The sequence below is a fragment of the Arachis hypogaea genome, chromosome 5 (genome assembly GCF_003086295.3).
Source record: "Arachis hypogaea cultivar Tifrunner chromosome 5, arahy.Tifrunner.gnm2.J5K5, whole genome shotgun sequence".
NCBI classification, from domain to species: Eukaryota; Viridiplantae; Streptophyta; class Magnoliopsida; order Fabales; family Fabaceae; genus Arachis; species Arachis hypogaea.
Window position 1 is genome coordinate 113,564,419 of NC_092040.1, and position 20,547 is coordinate 113,584,965.

Here is a 20,547-nt window from a genome sequence, read left to right on the forward strand (position 1 = left end):
ATCATACCCTTCAGTGATCACATGATTGATGGTGATGTTATGTTGCCGCTGTTGATAGAAATGGGAGGAGTGCCCATGCTTCTTATAGCATACATATTCTATGTGGCCTTGCTTGTTATAATCAGAGCAAGCCAATGTAGCTCCATGACCTCTATAATGGGAGGATTTATTTACCATGTTCGCCATTTTGAGAAATCAATGAATCATAAAATAATAAGGATTCAGGTCTTCTTCCTTCCAATTCATTGATCGGAACATCTATATTCACCAAGAAATAATCTTGCGAAATAGCCTCTCATCAAACTCTATTGGATGAGTTTGAAAGAAGAGGTAAGAATGGGGGAAAGAAAATGTCGAAAGAAAATTAGGGATAGAAAAAAAATGACAAAATTGGATTGAATTTCAATTCACAACTTTTTTTTTTAAATTTGGTTCTGGTTGCTCTCCACGCTCACCGCACCATAAACAAAATCTCATACCCTAAGCTGTTCAAGCTGTGATGTTGATGGTTTGATGAACTAAAAGGGATTAAGAGAGGGAAAAAAAATAAGTTTTTCTCATTGTTGAAGAGAATGAATAATTTCTTACAAAATATTTGTTGAGTTATTACACCTTATATACTATGTACTCTTTATGTCAACACTGCCTTCCTTCATGAAGATTTGGACAAGGAAGTTTATATGAAAATACCACCTCGTTTGACTATGTCACAACCAGGTTTGGTTTGTAAAATGCAAAAGTCTCTATATGGGCTTAAGCAAGCAAGCAGGCAATGGAATATTAAGCTTACTCATACTCTTGTGGATGCTGGTTATAAGCAGTTTTTTTATGATCATTCACTCTTTATCAAGAAACAATCTAAAAGCTTCATTGCCATTCTAGTATATGTTGATGACTTGGTTCTAACCGGAAATGACATTGGCGAAATCAATTCCATCAAGCAAAATTTGGATGACAAATTCAAAATAAAAGATCTTGGTGATCTCAAATACTTCTTGGGAATGTAAGTAGCACGCTCTAAATCTGGAATTCACATTTATCAGCGGAAGTACACCATAGACCTTCTCAGGGATTTTGGTTATTTAGATTGCAAGCCTCTCTTTACCCCATTTGATTATAGTCAGAAACTCTCAAAGGAATCAGGTACCATTTTAATAGACAACACTGTTTACAGACAGCTCATCGGCGGACTCCTTTACCTCACATATACTAGACCCGATATCTCTTATGCTGGGACGTTTGAGCCAATTTTTGGACTGTGCAACCACTTCTCACCTACAGACTGCTTTTCGCGTACTCTGATATTTAAAAGGGTGACCTGCAACTGGTCTCTTCTTCTCCTCTACTTCTAATCTGCATCTCACTGGATTTGCCGACGCTGACTGGGCTAACTGTGTCGATACTCGTCGTTCTATTTCCGATTATTGCTTCATACTTGGAAATTCTCTCTGGAAGAGTAAGAAGTAAACTACAATTGCCTAGTCCTCTGCAGAAGTTGAATATATGTCTCTTAATGAATTTCATTGGTTTGCCGCTTCAAAAGTCTATCACTCTATTATGTGACAACCAGTCAGCCATTCACATTGCCAATAATCCCATTTTTTCATGAAAGAACCAAACACATTGAAGTGGAAAGATTAACTTGCTGATTTTCTTACAAAAGTTCTGTCACCGGGTCCTTTTCTTGCTAATGTTTCCACCGAGTTCTTAATCCCGTTTAGTTCATCAAACCATTAACTTCACAGCTTGAACAGTTTAAGTCATGAGATTTTTTTCAGCATTATCAGATATATTTATTATTATTTATTATTTTTTATTTCTCACATTTATTAAAAATTTCTTTTCAATATTTTAAGTATTAATTATTGTTATTTAATTAACTTATTTTAGATATTTAATTATTAAAATTTTAAGTATTAATTATATTCCAATTACAGTATTAAAATTTAATTTTAGACAATATCAAAAATAAATATATATATATATATGATATTTTAGGTATTAATTATTATTTAATTAACTTATTTTAGATATTTAATTATTAAAATATTAAATATTAAATATTAATTATACCCAATTTATAATAATAAGACTTTAGACATAATTTCAATTTAATTTTAGAAAATATCAAAAACAAAATATATTTTGTCGTATTACTTATTAGATTAAAGTATAAAACAAATCTAAATGTTTTAGAACATGCAATAGTTTCTCTCAAGTCTTAAGTGGTACTGTATATGTTTTCCCAATGCACAAATATGACCTCCTTTTTAACACTGAAGAAATTGTAATTAATCAAATGAATGTTGACATGACAATGCCATTGATCACCAAAATAATTGACTAATACACACCATACATATTCTTAAACACTATCATTGTTAGTTATAATATAAACATTTATTTTAATAACATTAAAAATCATTAATTAATGAATTAACCACACCACATTTTCCCTCTTTATCTGACCGAATTGTCCATCAACTAACCAATACATTTGCCTCCACAACGGTCAACAAATAGAAAAAAACAAAGGGTATTACCGTCATTTCATTGAACACTAGCCGCACTGTTTGTGTGACCATTAATAATGGCCTGCATGACCAAGTGGGACCCCACATTTTCTCTCCCACTCCAACTTATCATTAGCCAAACACGTCCCCACTGTAGCCGCCAGCTGTAAAGAAAGGGTATAATTCGTAATTTCACCTTCCCATTAGGGGTAAAAATGTATTTTCAACCATTCATTTTTTTTTAATTTTTTTTTCAATTTAGATATCTTAGCCTTGTTCTATTTTACACACACACTCTCTCTTTCTCTCTATATGTTCCCTCCCTCTAAAAAATATAAAAATTCAGAGCGAAAAATTTTCTAAAATTGCAGTTCGTGTGTGAAAAGATTGAAAGGGGTTTTCCAGAATCCCGAGGAGGAATCTTGCTTCGATTCAAATCTGAGAGAAAGAGAAAGAACAATACTTGTTGTAGTTGATGTGTTTTGTTGTGGATGATTCTTGAATCGAATCGTTTCTGAGAGAGAACCTGAGAGTATAGAGAGAGAAAGGGGAAGTGAGGTTGTGTAAAGTTAGAGTTTTTGTTGGGGTTTGTTGTGAAGAAAGAAAAGAAGAAGAAGAAGAAGAAGAAGATGACGGATGTGATACTGCATATATACGATGTGACGAATAGTGGATCGGAGAAGACGAACAGCACCATTGTTCAGATCAACAAGATCTTCAAGGACGGGATTGGTCTCGGTGGCATCTTCCACAGCGCCGTTCAGGTTAATTCTTTCTTCTTTTTGTCGGTGGCTTTTTGTCACTGTAGATTGGATCTGGTTTTTTCTCTTTTTTTTTTTCTCGTGTCTTTCTCTGTTTGTTCTTGATTCATGTGTAGTAATTGAATTGTTCATTAGAGACTGTTAATACCGAATTGTAATTGGCTCAATATGTGACTCACACTACTGTTTTGTAATTAGATTTAATCTTTACTTAGTAATTCTTATCTGATTGAGAAACAGTTGTGATTGGCTTGTTTGTAGTATAACTATATAGCTCTTAATTCTATGGATTAATTTGGTTGTTAGAGAAATACTAGGTGTTAATTCTAGACGTTTCATATTAGATTATTTTGGGAGTGAAGTGTTTATGGGTTGTCTTTAGCTCTGTAGAGTGCATGGATGTAAAAGCATGGAGAATAAATTGAGATATGGATTATGGACATTGATTACCATAACTGATACATGCATGCTTTAAAGCTAAGCTATGACTCCAAGTTGCCATACCTGTGTCCCATACATCCTGGAAAATGGTTACATTTTTGCAAACTGTCAGAAAATTCAATGCTGCACATACATATTTTCTTGGAAAATTGTAATGGAAACCTGTGTTTTATTTTGTCACATGCTGACTTATTAGAATTGTGTGTTCTGCTGACACAGGTTTATGGTGAAGATGAATGGTCATTTGGATTCTGTGAGCAAGGTACTGGAGTTTTTAGTTGCCCTTCTGGAAAAAATCCAATGTACACATACCGAGAATTTATTGTTCTAGGGAAAACAAGCTGTTCCATTTTCAAGGTAAATCAAATATTAAGAGAACTCAGTAGAGAGTGGCCTGGGTGTTCGTACGATCTATTGGCCAAGAACTGCAACCACTTCTGCGATGAATTCTGTGAGAGGCTTGGTGTTCCAAAACTTCCAGGTAAACATGTAACAGTAATGCTACTTATATGATATGTATTTGGCTTTTTTGGTTGCTAAAAGATGACTCGGTAATATGCATGAAAAGTATTAGAAGTAAAGATGCCTTAGAAATATTTAGGACTATTCATTACCTTTCTTATTAGTTTAACATGATAGAATTGTGTGCCAAACTTAAATATTAGTTTGCATTTCTGTTGTTTCTCTTGAACAACAGAAATGCTGTTGGCTTGGGTTGCATCTGCTTTTATCTTCTGAATATAGGGACAGCAAGTTGGGAAATATCTAGTTAAAAATCATTCATATTATAGGGAAGGGTGTGAGGAGGTACTTAGGTGGCTTTGGATTGATTGGCTAGATAATGTGCCACTTCCCGTTGTGGATTGATACGCTGAGAGGTGGAGGTTTTAGATCCATGTTGTGGAATATTGCTTCAACATGTTTTTTTTTTTTTTTAATGGTTTTCACTTTTCATGACAGGTTGGGTTAATAGGTTTGCGAATGCTGGTGACACTGCTATGGAAGTGGCTGGAAATACAGCAATACGTGTAAGAAACAAATTTCAAAATCCACTCATAACATGGTGTTTTGTCAAAGATAATATTTCTGGGAATTGTATCATCAAAACATGTTTGTTATTTTGCCATGGTTTGAGAAAAATATACTGAGAACAATTTTCGGTTAGTGCAGTTGAGGCAAGCCAAGACAGAGGTTGTATCGGCAAGCAAAGTAGCATTACGGTTCCTTGTAGGTCTTACCAATAATGTCAGAAATGGTGCTCCACCAGAGTCCCCTAATTCAAACAGAGGAGGAGCATCAGCATCACCTAGATTTCAAGCTTCTTGGTTGAAAAATATGATTACCACTGGTGCAAAACCATCTACTAGTTCAGAAGCTGAGAATGAGAACGGGGTTGAGCCTCGACGACCACCGACGCATGAAGATGACAAGGCACTGCTACGGAGTTCATCTTCACATGATTCTTGAGTGTGTGTGTGTGTGTGAAAGGCTCAAAGCAATAGCTGTGAATTGTAACTGTAAGTCAGAAAAGGGAAACAACATATTACATGTTATTCATTGTGTATCAAATGTAAAATTTTCGGTTTCTTGTTCAACTCAAATCTTCTATTGGTGCCCTCTTAAGACACTGTTCATCTAAAGGGGGTTATGATATTTTCTTCCTTCTCAAGTCTCACTTAGATAGATGCAATGTTCTTAATCAGTACTTTTTGTTATCTTACTATCATTCCACGTGGACACTCAGTATGTTTTCACCTTGATTGGGGGGCTCTCTAGAAACTTAACAGGAAAAAGGTGAAAACTGGTGAGTAATATTTTCATTAAGATGAATTTGCCCGAAACAAAAGTTATTATCTACGAACTTGTATTATTAATAAAAAATTATAATAAATAATCTCTCTTTTTTAGCAAGAATCTATTACCACATCATTTCGGTCAACATTATGAGAGAAAGTTGCACGCCTAGTATTCAAATCCTGTTACAAAAAGTTATTGAACAAGATATTATTAATTAATTAGTATATCTAAATTGATAAAAGGACAACAATACAGCTTAACTGTTCTGTAGCACAGTATCTTAAGACAAATGCATACTAAAGACTTAACTATGATCTAAAAGATTTTATTCATATGAAAGATTTATTCTTTTAGTTCTAATGCTTCTAAAGCTTCAAGGGGGAAGGGGTACATGCATATGAAATTAAATAATTTGGTAAAATACAAAGAAATTTGCCAATTGTGAATGTTACAGTAAATATTGTAGCTTAAATCTGAGAAGTATCTAGAAAGCATGGCCTTAAATCATGAAAGCTAGCTTGAGAAATTCAAAATGATTTCCATCAAGAAAATGATAATGAATCTCTCCCACCACTTAACTTTGGTTATTGTTATTCTCACTAACCACTGAATTTCCCTGCTAGACTTTTCCGCACTTCATTATTGTTCAACAAATGAAAGAATACTTAAGTTACAAGCTAAAAGAAATTAACATTAAACCCTTTGTAGCATACAAAATCCTATATCAGACTCAATTGTTTCCATTGTTTATTATTCTGAACTGAAATTGCAATGAATGTTGAGCAAATCGGAAGCCTCATTTTCCCTGTAGTGCTCATAGAAAATTCCAAGAAGAACATAAATTTCCTCATTTTCAGTATGACTATGATCTGCAGTAAGAAAGACATGAACTTTGCCTGTGACTTCAATCCAACTGCAACCCGGAATCCTCTTCAACCCTTTCTCCTTCATCTCTGTCCTTAGCATCGACACATCTGACCACCTAGCCGCTGCAGAATGTGCATTTGACAACATCACATATGAAGACACATCATCAGGATCCAAAGCCAATATCTTTCTTGCTGCAAGCTCCCCTAACTCCATGTTTGAGTGGATTTGACATCCCCCAAGTAATGCCTTCCAAAATCCGATTCCCGGGTCGAAATGCAAACTCTGAAGGAAATGTTTGGCTTCTGTGAAGCGTCCAGAGCGAGCAAGCAAGTCAACCATGCAAGCATAATGCTCAGGTTTTAGCAAATTCGGGCTCTCAAGCCTAGCTTGATTGAAATATGAGTAACCTTCATCAACAAGACCAGCATGATTACAAGCCAAGAGTAGTCCAAGAAGAGTAACCTCATTGGGTTTAGGACCTGTATAACGCATTCTTTCGAAGAATCTTATTGCTTCAACACCTCTTCCATTCTGTGCATAACCACATATTAAAGCATTCCAAGAAACTATGTTCCTTTTAAGAAGTTTGTTGAATACTAGGAGGCTTTCTTCGATGCTTCCACACTTTGCGTAAAAGCTGATAAGTGAATTACCAACAAACCCATCAAGCTTACCCAGAAACTTGATTGCACAAGCATGGAAACTTTTCCCAATTCCAAGGGCCGCGATATTTGCAGCTGCACAAATTACACAGGGAAATGTAGATTCATTAGGTATATATCCTTCTTTAAGCATGTCAATGAAAAAATTCACAGCCTCTTCATTATGGCCTGTTTGACTGCAGCCACCAACCATTGCATTCCAAGAGACAACATTCCTCTCAGGCATCTCGGAGAAAATGCGTAAGGCATCTTCGAACATGCGTCTCTTCAAATATCCAGAGATCATAGTTGTATAAGACACCACATTGGGATGTTGGGTATCTCTGAAAGCCTTCAGTGCTTCTTCCATAGTACTCAATTTCACATACAAATCAAGAAGAGCACTACCAACAAATACATGAGAACCAAGGCCAATCTTTGCTGCACAGGCATGCAGCTGCCTGCCAAGATGAACATTTCCAAGTACAGTGGAGGAGTGAACCACAGTTCCAAAAGTGAACTCGTTTGGCCTAATTGTCGAGGCAAGCATTCTTGAGAAAAGATAGACAGCTTCTTCATGGCAGTGCCGTTTAGCGAAGCCACCAATTATGGCAGTGGCTGATGTAACAGTTAAGTCAGACATTTCCTCAAACATGTGACAGGCAACTTGGAAAGTGATTAAACCTGAGCCATACAGAGGAATCACTCTTTCTACAGGTGACGTTCCATGCTTGATGGCATGTTTTTGGTGGGTTCCAGTCAGATAGCCATATGAAACAACATGGGGTGTGATCCATGTAGGAGGAGCAATAGATAATCTAGAAACTATGGTTTTCATATTAGTCTTCATCCAATGTGGAAGTTAAGGTTTGTTAGTAACCACAAATTATGTTTTGTTTCCCTCAAATCAAATGAATTTGGTTGGATGCTCGCTCTGTTAACTGTCTTTTTGTCAATTATAATACATGTTCTGTTGTAAAAAGGAGGGGGGACGCCATTTAGTGCTCCAAAAATAAATGGAGTAAAAAGATTGTCTTTGAAGTTTTAACTTTTAAAAGCTCTTTTTTATTTTTGGTCATACAACACATTCACACACACACCAACCTGGCAGCTCCACTGGGATTCGATCCTAGTGTGGCTTCATTTGGGACAAACATCTTTGCCACTACATCACATACCTCACCACAAGTTTAGAATGCTCTCAAATGTGATTCGATCCTAGTGTGGCTTCATTTGGGGCAAATATCTATCTTTGTCACTACATCACATGCCTCACCACAATTTTAGAATGCTCTCATATGTGAAGAAAGAGAAAAAATTTTTTTTTATTGATTTTTGTTTTACTTTGGGCTAAATCCAGTAGTATTTCAATATTGGGTCATCAAAACACTTTTTTTTTTGTCGCAAACCCATTTTAAGTTGGAATAATTTTTTATTTAAAATTGTAGTGAATTAAAATTAGTAATAAATCAACCATCTTGAGTTGGTCGAGTGGTCAGCTCACTGACCCTTAAATAGAGCTCAGATCTGCGACGGATTAGTCCTTAATCTGTTGGGTTGGGGGATACCATTTGAATAAACAAAAAAAATAGTAATAAATCAAAGAAAAAAAATAATTTTATGATTTTTTATTTAAAATTTGTTTGGATCGTGAATGGTTTGTTTTATTATTTTCGTTTTGGATTATTTTATTTTAAAATTGATATTGAACTATTATAATAAAAACATAAAAAAATAATAAAATAATAAAATAAAAATATCTTTTTACAGTTAATTTTAAAAGACTAAAATATCATTTAAAATTAAGATTGTTTAATTTGAATTAAGAATATGATTTAATTTTAATAAAGAAATACATATTTTTAGTTAATTTTTAAAATACACAAAAATCCTTTTAAAATTAAAGTTATTTGATTGTTTTAAATATTAAAAATTTAAATTTAAATTTAGAATAATAAAATTATCATTTTTGAGGAATAATTTTAAAATATATATTTAAAAATTAATTAAAAATACAAAGAAATCTCTTTAATATAATGTGTTTAAAAGGTATTTAAAATATCCTATTTAAGATATATGTTAAAGAGACTCTTTTAGAAAAAGTATTATTTAATGGAATTAGGATGTTCAAAATTAAATTTTGATTTTAAATAAATAAAATATAATTTTAATAAGAATGTTAAAACAAGTCGAAATGAATTGCTAAAAAATGATGCTTGCAAAACTAAAAAAATTTCAACAAATTACATTGTCAAACTTGTAAAATTTTATCGAAATTGAACGAGACGAACCAACTATTAAATTAAAATTTTTTAATAAAACACTGGTGATATATACACACACAAATAAAATTATGATTTACAAACACGCGCCTTTATCTTTTTTTTTTCGATTATTTGTTTCATTTATTTTATTTTTTATTTTTTATTAGTTTTTTTAGCATTTTCACATATATGTGGCCTTGTTTCTTAAATAAATATTTTTTTATCACAAAACTATGTTTTTGTCTTATATTGTATAGTAAATGTTGTGATTGTTTTAAAGTTGTTAGTTGTGGACAATTAATTTAAAATAAATATTTTATTATTTGTAGTAATTCGAGAATAGATATTATGATAAATAATTTTATTGACGTCAAAAATTTAAAAAATTATGAAAAAATTGTGTTTGAATAATGATTGAATTTTTATTTCTTATAATTTTTATTAGATTAATTTTAATTATATTTTACTTTAAAAAGAGAGTTAAATAGACTAGCATGTTGGCTCGTTATAAAACGAGACAAATTAACATTTTAAGTTCGTTTTACTTTGATGGGTCGAATCAACCTGCTTTATCTTTAGGTAAACATTAACAGGAAGAAATCTGTTTCGCCATTTCTAATTTTTAGGTAACTATAGTGTAACACCCTACCATATTTAATCTTATGCTTAAGTCATAAGATTGAGATAGTAAGATATTACGACCTCTAAAAGTATATATATATATATATATATATATATATATATATATATATATATATATATATATAAGAAAAGAGATGTTTAACTACGAGTCTTGAAAAACGGGTAAAACAAAATCGCAAAATAAAAGCATAATGTTCAAGAAACGAGATAACTTGCGTGCCAAGAAAGCTGTAGTTAACAAGTGAAAGATAACGAAACTGGGAATAGAGGATCAAAAATACAAAGTAACAAGCTCCTAACTCAGCCTGCGAAGCCAAGGCTGGCCGGAGAGTATTTACATACATATATACATATCCCAAAAACCCCAAAATATATAGAAAACCCTAACTCTCCTTAAACCTCTAAGAGGAACAAAATAAACAAGTTTCTTGGAGAGAAAGCTAAGTACATATATACATAAGCTGATAAACACAAAAACCCAGGAATCGCTCCGCTTCAGGGACCCAGACGTCTAGCGAGGAGCCTCTTGACCTGCATCTGAAAACAACAACAGTATGGGGTGAGAACTGGAGGTTCTCAGCATGGTAAATGTGCCACACATATAATATATAAGGTCCTGGGAATGCCAGAGGCAATCCTAGAATGCCGACACTCAGATTATAAAACTTAAAGAACTAAGCAGAAACCATAAATCAGGGTGGTTCTCTAAGGCTTTCTAAAACTTAAATCTAACTAAAACTTAACTAGAATCCCTAATCTCTCCGTCTTTTCTCTATTTTCGGTAATTACAAAGACAAACAAGCAGACAAAGCAAGCACAGGTAGAATATCGATAATACAGATATCAATTATGACAATTAGCATAATATAATCAATTAGGCAATCCTAATTAATGCACAAACAAGCAATACATACAAATGCATATGATGCATGCCTGTCTTATGGCTGTTGATATCGATGTCGGTTACGTAGCCATCCCGATATATTCTCAAGCTCAAAAATACACCATGGGGAAAATCCCCAAGCTGACATGGGAAAAAAATGCCCCAAGCTCAATAATATCCATGGGACGAATCCCAAAATGACATGGGGAGAAGAGACAACACCCCAAGCTGACATAAGAGAGATAACAACCTCAAGCTCAATATATTTAATCATGAGGGAGAGAACACCCTCAAGCTCAATATATTCAATTATTTCTCATAATTGTCAGTTTCATTTTCGATACTAATTCATATCTCATCTCATCATTCTCAATTTTACTTAACCCATTGCTCATACATTTAATTATTCTTGATTAATTAACATCATCAATTCTCAATTCTTCACATTACTGTCTTACTTGCCTCATACATTTCATAATGTAAAAAATCAATCATTCAAACCTTAACATCATAATTCATTCATATATACACCTCTCTCTTATACAATCCATCATTTTTAATATTGACTTCACTCCCAAATTACTTCTATTTCCTAGCTTCAGCCAATTACTAGGATAAATATCACTTTTTATAACTAAGAGAGTGAAAATAGAGATTTAGAAGTCTGAAATTGACTTTAAAATATATAAACTAGTTTTGCAGAAAACAGGGGCCACGCAAGCACGTGGGCCACGCGTACGCGTAGGTGAGAACATCATGTCACGCGTACGCATGGTCATGCATGTTGACTCATCACGCGCATGCATAGGTTTCTCGCGCACGCGCAGTTTAAAATACCATGCCACGCGTACGCGTGGGCATACGTTGTTAAAAAAAACATAGTTCACCCAAAAAGCTGCATAATGCCCAGAAATTTGCTTTACCCACCTGCATAACACATATTCCACACCCTAACTTCCGATGCTCATAAATTTTGCTTCAAAATTCCGTTTTTCACAAAATTTATACCGTCCAAAAGCTTGTAAAATCATCTTTAAGTTGAAAGAAATTCCACCTCCAACCAAAATTTGAAGCTCCAATTATGAGCTGCCGAAGTTCGGCCGAAAACCAAATTTTTCAAAAAGACTTCAAACCTCATTTTCTTTTCAAAATCCATTCTCACTCAATCCGACATACCATAACCATCAATATAACTTGTCCTTAATCATAGCACAACAATTCTTGTAACCTTAGCTCAATAACATTACATTTCAACCCAACTTCACAAGTTTTAGTCACAACCTAGCATATTACTCTACATACACATATTGTCACCATCATGAAACTCTTCAACCATCATCACAACATTATTCATTATGTCAATACCAACAAATCCAAATAAACACCACTCAACCTCAATCATATCATTACAATGCCATAATCATAAGTCTTTCAACCATCATCATTATACTAGCATATATATATACACACACAAAATCAGCTGACATTGTCAATTGCTCAACACAAACCCAACACCTATTTATCCATCAATATCACAAAAGCTAATCATTTAACACATTCAACCATTTCAACTTATCCTATAGTTTTCTAGCCTAAGTTTTCACAGAGCCTTACATATTAGTTATGCGAAACCTAAATCATACCTTGGCCGCTTTTATTTATTGTCCAAAGCAACACTTAAGCCACACACACATCTCCTCAATTCATAAGATCACCAAGACTTGACACCAATCCAAGGCATCCAATGTCCACAATATCAAGTTCCACTTACAAACACACCACCTAATACAAATATATAACACATATATATACCCAACTCAATATCTATTACCCAAATTCAGAATTTAGATAGGGCTATGGTTTCCTTACCTTATTCGAGTTTTGCATAAGCAAGAGTGAACGTGTTTATTTTAAGAGCCGCAATTAATTGAACCGGTTAATTAAGCGATTATATTGTCTAAATTTGATTTCGAAAAGTTAGAGTGAGAATTTGAGATTTTACATATCATTTTTGGACTCAGTGGGTCTTTTCGAGTCAGAAAATGTGTTTCTATAAAAAACCGTGAAAAACCGCGAACCGACAATTGAACCGGTTCAAGTTTGCCCGGTGCTGCGCGAGAAAAAGTGGAAACAGTAAAAAATCTTAGAAAAGCATTAGAAATGGAAAACCGGGTGTTAATTTTAAAGGTTTGGCCCGAAGTTGGGCCAAACGAACTAAAAACGCTAACGGGTTGAACCAGGCCCAAGTCCAACATATAAATACACTTAAATGAACCCATTTCAACCATATTCACCCTCATAACATAAACACAACAGCAGCTGAAGTGAGGAGAGAGGAGAGAGGTGAGAGCTTTCCACAATTGTTACTATTCACCATCTTCTTCTCAAGCTCATATCTTGAGCTACAGAGCTCCGATTGTCGCACCGTTTATGGCTATGCGTTCTTTGTGAAAAGCTCTACAAAACATATTGGGGTTTTGGTGCATATAGGGAATCGGCCAAGGTATGGTTTTGATTTTTTCTATGTAGTATATAATATTCATGGACACTTAGACTAGTGACCCATAGGATAGGTTTGAATTTAAATGGTTGTTGAGTTGTTAGATGATGATATGTGGTGATTTATGATGAATTAATGATTATTGGGTTTGAGTATGATGAATGATGGTAATATGATAATGATGATTGATTGTGTAACATTGAGAAGGCATAATGATGATATAAGTGATGATTGAATTGGATGATTTGGCATTATGGTTGTAAAAGTGTGATATATTGGTGTTGATGTTGAAGATGATGAAATGTGAAGGGAAATGTGGAAATATTGGTGTATTATGGCACAACAGGTTAATTTTGATGAAAGATGAAGTTTTTGAATGGTTTGGTATGATTTGGAATGTGTATGGTAAGAAATTGTGTGCATGGTGAGGTTTGGTAAATTTGGTTTTTGGTGAACTTTGTTCGATCATAACTTTTGTCTCGGTTTTCAAAAATTGATGAAACTCATCTAGTATTAAAGATCTTTGAAAATCCTTTAAATTGATATAAAGTTTATGAAACTTAAAATTTTGTAGAGGAAGTTATGATCATTCAAAGTTGGTGTTAAAAATCTGAAATTCTGCAAAGTTGCAGAATTTTATGATTTCTGATGTGTGCGCACGCATAGCCTTGTGCGCGCGTACAACTCTGCAAAAATTTTGATATGTGCGGACATACACACCTGTGCGCACACACAGGCAGGGAAGTGCCTATTGGTTGCAGCGCTAGCACAGCTGGTGCGCGCGCACATCAGAGGAAGAATTTCAACTTGTGCGGACGCATACGTTGGGAAGGCCAGTCTGTTGGGGGCACTGGCACAGGTTGTTCGAGTGAAAAGATTTTGTAAAATTTGACACCTATGCGTACGCACACCCCTGTGCGTACGCATATATTTTAAAACTCTCAGGAGCGTGCGCGCGCACACCCCTGTGCGGCTGCACATGCCCTGTTTCTCAAATTTTACTTGTTTTTCAATTATTCCACCTTCCCAACAAGGTGTAAGCTTCTCTAACACTATTCTTAGACTCTTAGGCCTAGTTTTAGACTCTTAAAACATTGGGGAAGAATATAGGGATGCTAGATGATATTAGTTGGAAAACTTAGAAAACGGAGCCCTAGGTTTCTGGTGGACTGAGGATGCTTTGATGTCATATGAAGGGTGATTGAGGTATGAGATGAGAATTATGAATTGTTGATGTTCGGAAACTGAATTGTGGATAGACAGTGGTTGAGATGAGTCGGGGACTCGGATTGAGATGATGGATCCATGTATATTAAAAATGTTTTCTAAAAACCACTGATATATTGTTTTTACTGAGATTATGAGACACTATGCGCCTGGCAGGGACGGTGGTTAATCCCGCCTGTCGAGGTAGCGGCGGCGTAAGGGCGGTGGTTCATCCCGCTTGTGCTTAGATGTGAGGTCGGTGGCAATAGATCCCGCTCACATCCCTTTGAATCATCAGAGCGTACAGGCGCAAAACCCTGGATAGTGATCCGAGCACTGTATCTCGGAGGTTCCCACACCATGAATCCGAAGGGCAACATCCCCATGGAGATGTGTCGGGTTGGCAGTTGAACCGACAATGTGATATCACAGCCAGTAGTGCAAGCATTCATCATATGCATTTTCTACCTGTTTGTATGCTTTGCCGACTTGATATTGTTTTTCCTATCTGTTTAACATGTCTAATTGCTACTTGTATTAACTGATGTATATGCCTCTACTTGTGTTTTACTTGCATTGTATATACTTGTGTTTTCTATTGGGATTGAGAAGGTTCGGAAGGCAGTGGCGATGGGATCGCATGGAGGATAGGTTGGTGAAGGCTGTGGGACAGCGGCGTTTGGTTAGGGTAGAAATCACCTAAGATAGATTACCTGGTTTATTTATGTTAAGGATTATATAATCATGCTTATCTATTTTAATATGCCTTACATTTGAATCTTGTGATGGATATGAAGTCTAGGATTGCCTTCGGCGTCCCGGGTTCTTATATCCTACATCACTGGACACTGTTACCATACTGAGAACCTCCGATTTTCATACCATATTTCTGTTGTATTTTTCAGATACAGGTCGCAACCCACCTCGGTGAGTTGCTTTGGATGGTGACAGAAGCGGAGGATCTTGAATTCTTTTGGAGTCTTTTTGGTTTATTTTATTTATACATCTCTCCTTTTGTATTCTATTTTGCCTAGAGGCATGTATTTGAGAGAACAAAACTTGTATAAGCTGTTTTAACTGTATGGTTCTGTTTACCTGTATATGGCTAGCCGGCTTAAACTCCGCGAGTCGTGACTAGTTTCCTATGATATTATATACTTATCTTTTGTTATATCTTATATATTTCTTGTGCCTTAAGCTAGTAGCTTCGTTAGTACGCTTTGCGCTTTTAAAATCCTGAACTTGAGATATATCCTTCATCGGGCTTCTAGATTATATTATTCTTTCTTTCTATATATATATATATATAATGTATGAGATTAGAACTGTTGTAATCTCTTATTAACCTTTACTTTACGACACGAGGTAAGGCTTAGGCTAATTAGGGTGTTACATTCCTCAAGCTAATTCGAACCTAAACACTAAATCGGGCAAAATCTCATCACAAGGGCTCAATTTCACAAATAGAAAGGGGGTGGAGAATCTGAAATGAAATTGAGGCTTACCCGTGAAATTAATCTGATAGAAACGTAGAGCTCGACGCGCTGGACGCGTGGCCGCAAACAGTACGGCGATCGGAGCTCAAACGGAGAAGTTACGTGGATTGTAGCAATGGTGAGGGTTTGGAGTTCTCCTCTCCCCCTTGCTGCCTTTAGCGTGTTTTGTTGCTGAATGGGGGAAGGAGATGCTTCTGCCCACTTAAGTTATGGGCCGGTTGGACCCACAGGTTCGGTTTGGGTTCGATTCAATCAATTCAGCCCATCCAGTCAAATTTGTGGTCGAATTTTTTGAAATTGGTGTCAAAATTCTCGTTTTGAAGAGCTCTATCTTATTTTGATATTAGATTTACATTTTTAATTTTTCTAATTAAAGTTCAATTTATTGACTAATTATTCGCTAATTTTACAGAGTTTACATATAAGATAAAAAATATTCGATATACAATTAAGATTGTTGTGTTATTAAATTAGAATAATTCGATTTATATAAAATTGTAAACAAGATATGCATATAACCCAATTCACTTTAGGACATTGTTATAATTTTGAGTTGGATTTATTTTATATGTGTGAATTACTCTTTAATTTAATTTTAAAATTAGTTTAATTATAAAAAGACAAAATATACTATTTTAAGATTAGAATTTAATTATTTTAAAGACTACACGTTTATATTTGAATTTAAAAAATAAATGCTCTCTTTTAAAATTTAATTTTAAAATACTAAAATATTCATTTAAATATTAATAAAAAGGCAAAATATCCTTTATAATTTATATAATGTTGTTTATTGGATTGAATGCTAAATTTAATAGCTCATTGGATTAATGTCAAACTAACAAACTTCATCTCAAATAAAAAAAAAATCAAAATTATTAAGTTCTTTCAACTATTTGATATCTCATAATATGTTAAATCAGTAAAGAGTACCTCGGATCAAAATTAATATGATGAATAGATAAAATAAAAAATGTTAGCAATAATATATTGACAAAAAATTAACTATTTATGTGACTAAATTTATTTATTATAATTTATCAAATTAACCAAAATATAAATTTAGTTATTATCGCTAATTTAACATGTTCTATTAGTATATAATTTTAAAATTATGATGCTATAAATGAAAAAAAAAGTAGTATATAAAACAAGTTTTATGAGATAAATTATAATATCAACTAAACAATTAAAATAAATAAAATTTAAAATTATTAATTAATTAAAATTTATAAACAAATTTAATAATTTTAATAGCTTATATACCAATAGAACAAGTTAAATTTTTAATAATAAATCATAAAAAATTCTCAATAATAATAATCATAATTGCTATTTTATTAAAAATATATTTTAGAGATTATAATTAATATATTTTTAATTTAAAAAAATACATTAATTATTTAACGACCTTATCAATATGCATTAAAAATTTTACAAATAGAAAAATATCTTTTAAATAATAGTAGTTTTTTATCTTTAATTAATGTAATATCCGCTCTGACAAAAAAAGATGAGCATGTTTCTTTTAGGAATTCAAAACGTATACACCTTTTTCAGATATGTTAACCTATGAATTTTGCAGTATAAATTTAAGTTGCTTGAATTTGAAAAAGTTACACTAATAGTATCATTCCGCAATTTGACATGATTCTTAACTTGTTATATATTATATAAATGTCCATTTTATATTACTTAATTTTTTATTGGAGTATACAAAATATATACAAATAAATTATATTTAACAAAAAAAATTTAATTATAAATTAAAAAATTATTGTTTTCTAAAAAATAATAATTTATTTTTATGTACTCTTATGTACTCTTATATATCTATATAAAAAATTAAATAGTATAAGATAGACATCTATATAATATATTACAAGTTAAAAATCATATCAAATTATAGGATGATACTGTTAATAATTTTTCTAAATTTAAACGACTTAAATCAACGGTGCAAAATTCATACGTGTTAACATACTTGATGAAAGCATATAAGTTTTGAATACAGAATATGCTCATCTTTCTTTGCCAACGAAGATATCACCGTAATCAAAGGTAAGAAACTACTATGGATAGCCGGTGGATGTTACGATATTTTTACATTATTTGGGGTTTTAAAATTTTTTTACATTATTTATATTATAAGATTATTAGGTAACTAATGTATTTTTTTATAAAATTACAAACACGTTAATTATAATTTTTAAAATATATTTTTAATAAGATAGTAATTAAAATTATTATTGAGATTTTTTTATGATTTATTATTGAAAATTTAAGAAAATAGATCTTTTTAATTTTTTTTAATAAAAGAAATAGGAAAGTGTGATCTTTATATACTATTGTTTTTTAGACGAAGTTTGTTAGTTTGACATTAATTCAAAGAGGTATTAAATTTAGGATTTAATTTAGTAAGCAACATTATATAAAGGACATTTTATCTTTTTATTAATATTTAATTACAAACTAAAAAAATATTTTTTTTTAAAAAAATATAACTTATTTCTATGTAATTTTATGTACTCTTATGTACTCTTATAAAAAAATTAAATAGTATAAAATAGACATCTATATAGTATATTATAAATTAAGGTTATCAATAGTAGTTTCTCACATTTGATTATTGTAATGAGCATGTTCCGGATTAAAAATTTATATACCTTCTACATGAATGTTAACACGTATGAATTTTGCACTATTGATTTAAGTTGTTTAAATTTAGAAAAGTTATACTAATAGTATTATCCTGCAATTTGATATAATTTGGTGGATGTTATATACTCCTATATTCTTTAGAATTTTAAATTTTTTTTACATTATTAATATTATAACATACAGTAGCACATTGTTATAAAGGGTATTATTTTATTAGTAGAACTTTTAACGCATATTGATAAGATTATTAAGTAATTAATACATTTTTCTTGTAAAATTACATAGATGTTAATTATAATTTTTAAAATATATTTTTAATAAAATGGCAATTATAATTATTATTGAGATTTTTTTATGATTTGCTGTTGGAAATTTAAGGAGATAGATTTTTTTGAATTTTTTTAATAATTGAAAGAGTAGAGTGTGATCTTTTACCATTAATTTTATAAGTAGAACCAATAATAAATATAAAAGAGAGAGCAGCGAAAAGTTAAAGACCACACTTTACACTTTCAATTTTTTTTAGCAATTAAAAAGATCCATTCCCAAAATTTAACATGTTCTATTGGTATATAAATTATTAAAATTATTAAATTCGTTTATAAATTTTAATTAATTAATAATTTTAAATTTTATTTATTTTAATTATTTATTTGATATTATAATTTATCTCATAAAACTTATCTTATATACTATTTTTTTCATTTGTAGCATTGTGATTTTAAAATTATATACCAATAAAACAGGTTAAATTAGCGATAATAACTAAAATTATATTTTGCTTAACTTCATAAATTATAATAAATAAATTTGATCACATAAATAATTATATTTTTGTCAATATATTATTGTTAACATTTTTTGTTTTATCTATTCGTCATATTAATTTTGATCTGAAGTGAACTTTACTAATTTAACATATTATAAGATATCAAACGGTTAAGAGAACTTAACAATTTTGATTTTTTTTTTCTTAATTAGCAAGTAATTTAAGATGAAGTTTGTTAGTTTGACATTAATCCAAAGAGGTATTAAATTTAGGATTCAATCCAGTAAGCAACATTATATAAACGAGATTTTGCCTTTTTATTAATTTTTAAATAAATATTTTAGCATTTTAAAATTAATTTTTAAAAGAGATTATTTATCTTTTTAAATTCAAATATAAATGTGTAATCTTTAAAATAATTAAACTCTAATCCTAAAATGGTATATTTTGTCTTTTTATAATTAAACTAATTTTAAAATTAAATTAAATAGTAATTCATACATATAAAATAAACTCAGTTTAAAATTATAACAATGTCTTAAATTGAATTGGGTTATATATATATATATATATTATTTACAATTTTATGTAAATCGAATTATTCTAATTTAATAACACAACAACTTTAATAATTTCACTCTCGTTACTTGCCTAAAATGCATGCTAAAAGATGAATCATTTTTTCATTTTTTGTTTTAATACCCTCTTTTCAATACTTTGGAGTCTAAACTTAATAATGCCTGACTTATGGCAGAGAGAAGAGGAGACTTTCATCAATTAGTGGCAACGAGCCTTATTTTGGGCAGTGACTCAAATCGAAGGTAGACAAAAGATCCTCTTCATCGCGGTACTGTGTTGGAGCACTTGAAAAGCGAGGAATAGGTGTGTTTTTGAGAAGCTAATAAGCTCAGCGTCGGAGATAATGCAAGAAACCAGTAGTCTAATGCGTGAACTCAATAGCCATACTGATGGATGCTGCTAATTTCTCTTTATTCTTACTTTACTCTTTCTTAATTTTTTTGCCTTCTAATCACATTTGATGATAATTGAAAATACCCAACTTCTTTTATATTTTTTTTAAAACAACTTTATTTTATTATAAT

General features: G+C 31.9%; 2 protein-coding genes across 2 annotated transcripts; one reads left to right on the top strand and one right to left on the bottom strand.

The window, feature by feature from the left end:
* Positions 1 to 2,760: 2,760 nt before the first annotated feature.
* On the top strand, positions 2,761 to 5,384 carry LOC112802909 (deSI-like protein At4g17486). Its single transcript, XM_025846333.3, has 4 exons — positions 2,761 to 3,277; positions 3,935 to 4,196; positions 4,676 to 4,743; positions 4,886 to 5,384. Exons 1-4 carry the CDS (start codon positions 3,143 to 3,145, stop codon positions 5,180 to 5,182), a joined length of 762 nt encoding a protein of 253 aa, XP_025702118.1. The 5' UTR covers positions 2,761 to 3,142; the 3' UTR covers positions 5,183 to 5,384.
* A 531-nt stretch (positions 5,385 to 5,915) lies between these two features.
* Positions 5,916 to 8,274, bottom strand: LOC112802908 (pentatricopeptide repeat-containing protein At5g42450, mitochondrial). Its single transcript, XM_025846332.3, has one exon. It carries the CDS (start codon positions 7,871 to 7,873, stop codon positions 6,263 to 6,265), a length of 1,611 nt encoding a protein of 536 aa, XP_025702117.1. The 5' UTR covers positions 7,874 to 8,274; the 3' UTR covers positions 5,916 to 6,262.
* Between the last annotated feature and the right edge of the window lie 12,273 nt (positions 8,275 to 20,547).

What these genes read in the sequence shown, in the direction of transcription:
- LOC112802909 (XM_025846333.3), top strand. Translation starts at nt 3,143, where the DNA reads ATGACGGATGTGATACTGCATATATACGATGTGACGAATAGTGGATCG. An exon ending in TCTTCCACAGCGCCGTTCAG is followed by an intron (nt 3,278 to 3,934) that starts GTTAATTCTTTC and finishes CTGCTGACACAG; the next exon opens with GTTTATGGTGAAGATGAATG. An exon ending in CTGGAAATACAGCAATACGT is followed by an intron (nt 4,744 to 4,885) that starts GTAAGAAACAAA and finishes CGGTTAGTGCAG; the next exon opens with TTGAGGCAAGCCAAGACAGA.
- LOC112802908 (XM_025846332.3), bottom strand. Translation starts at nt 7,873, where the DNA reads ATGAAGACTAATATGAAAACCATAGTTTCTAGATTATCTATTGCTCCT.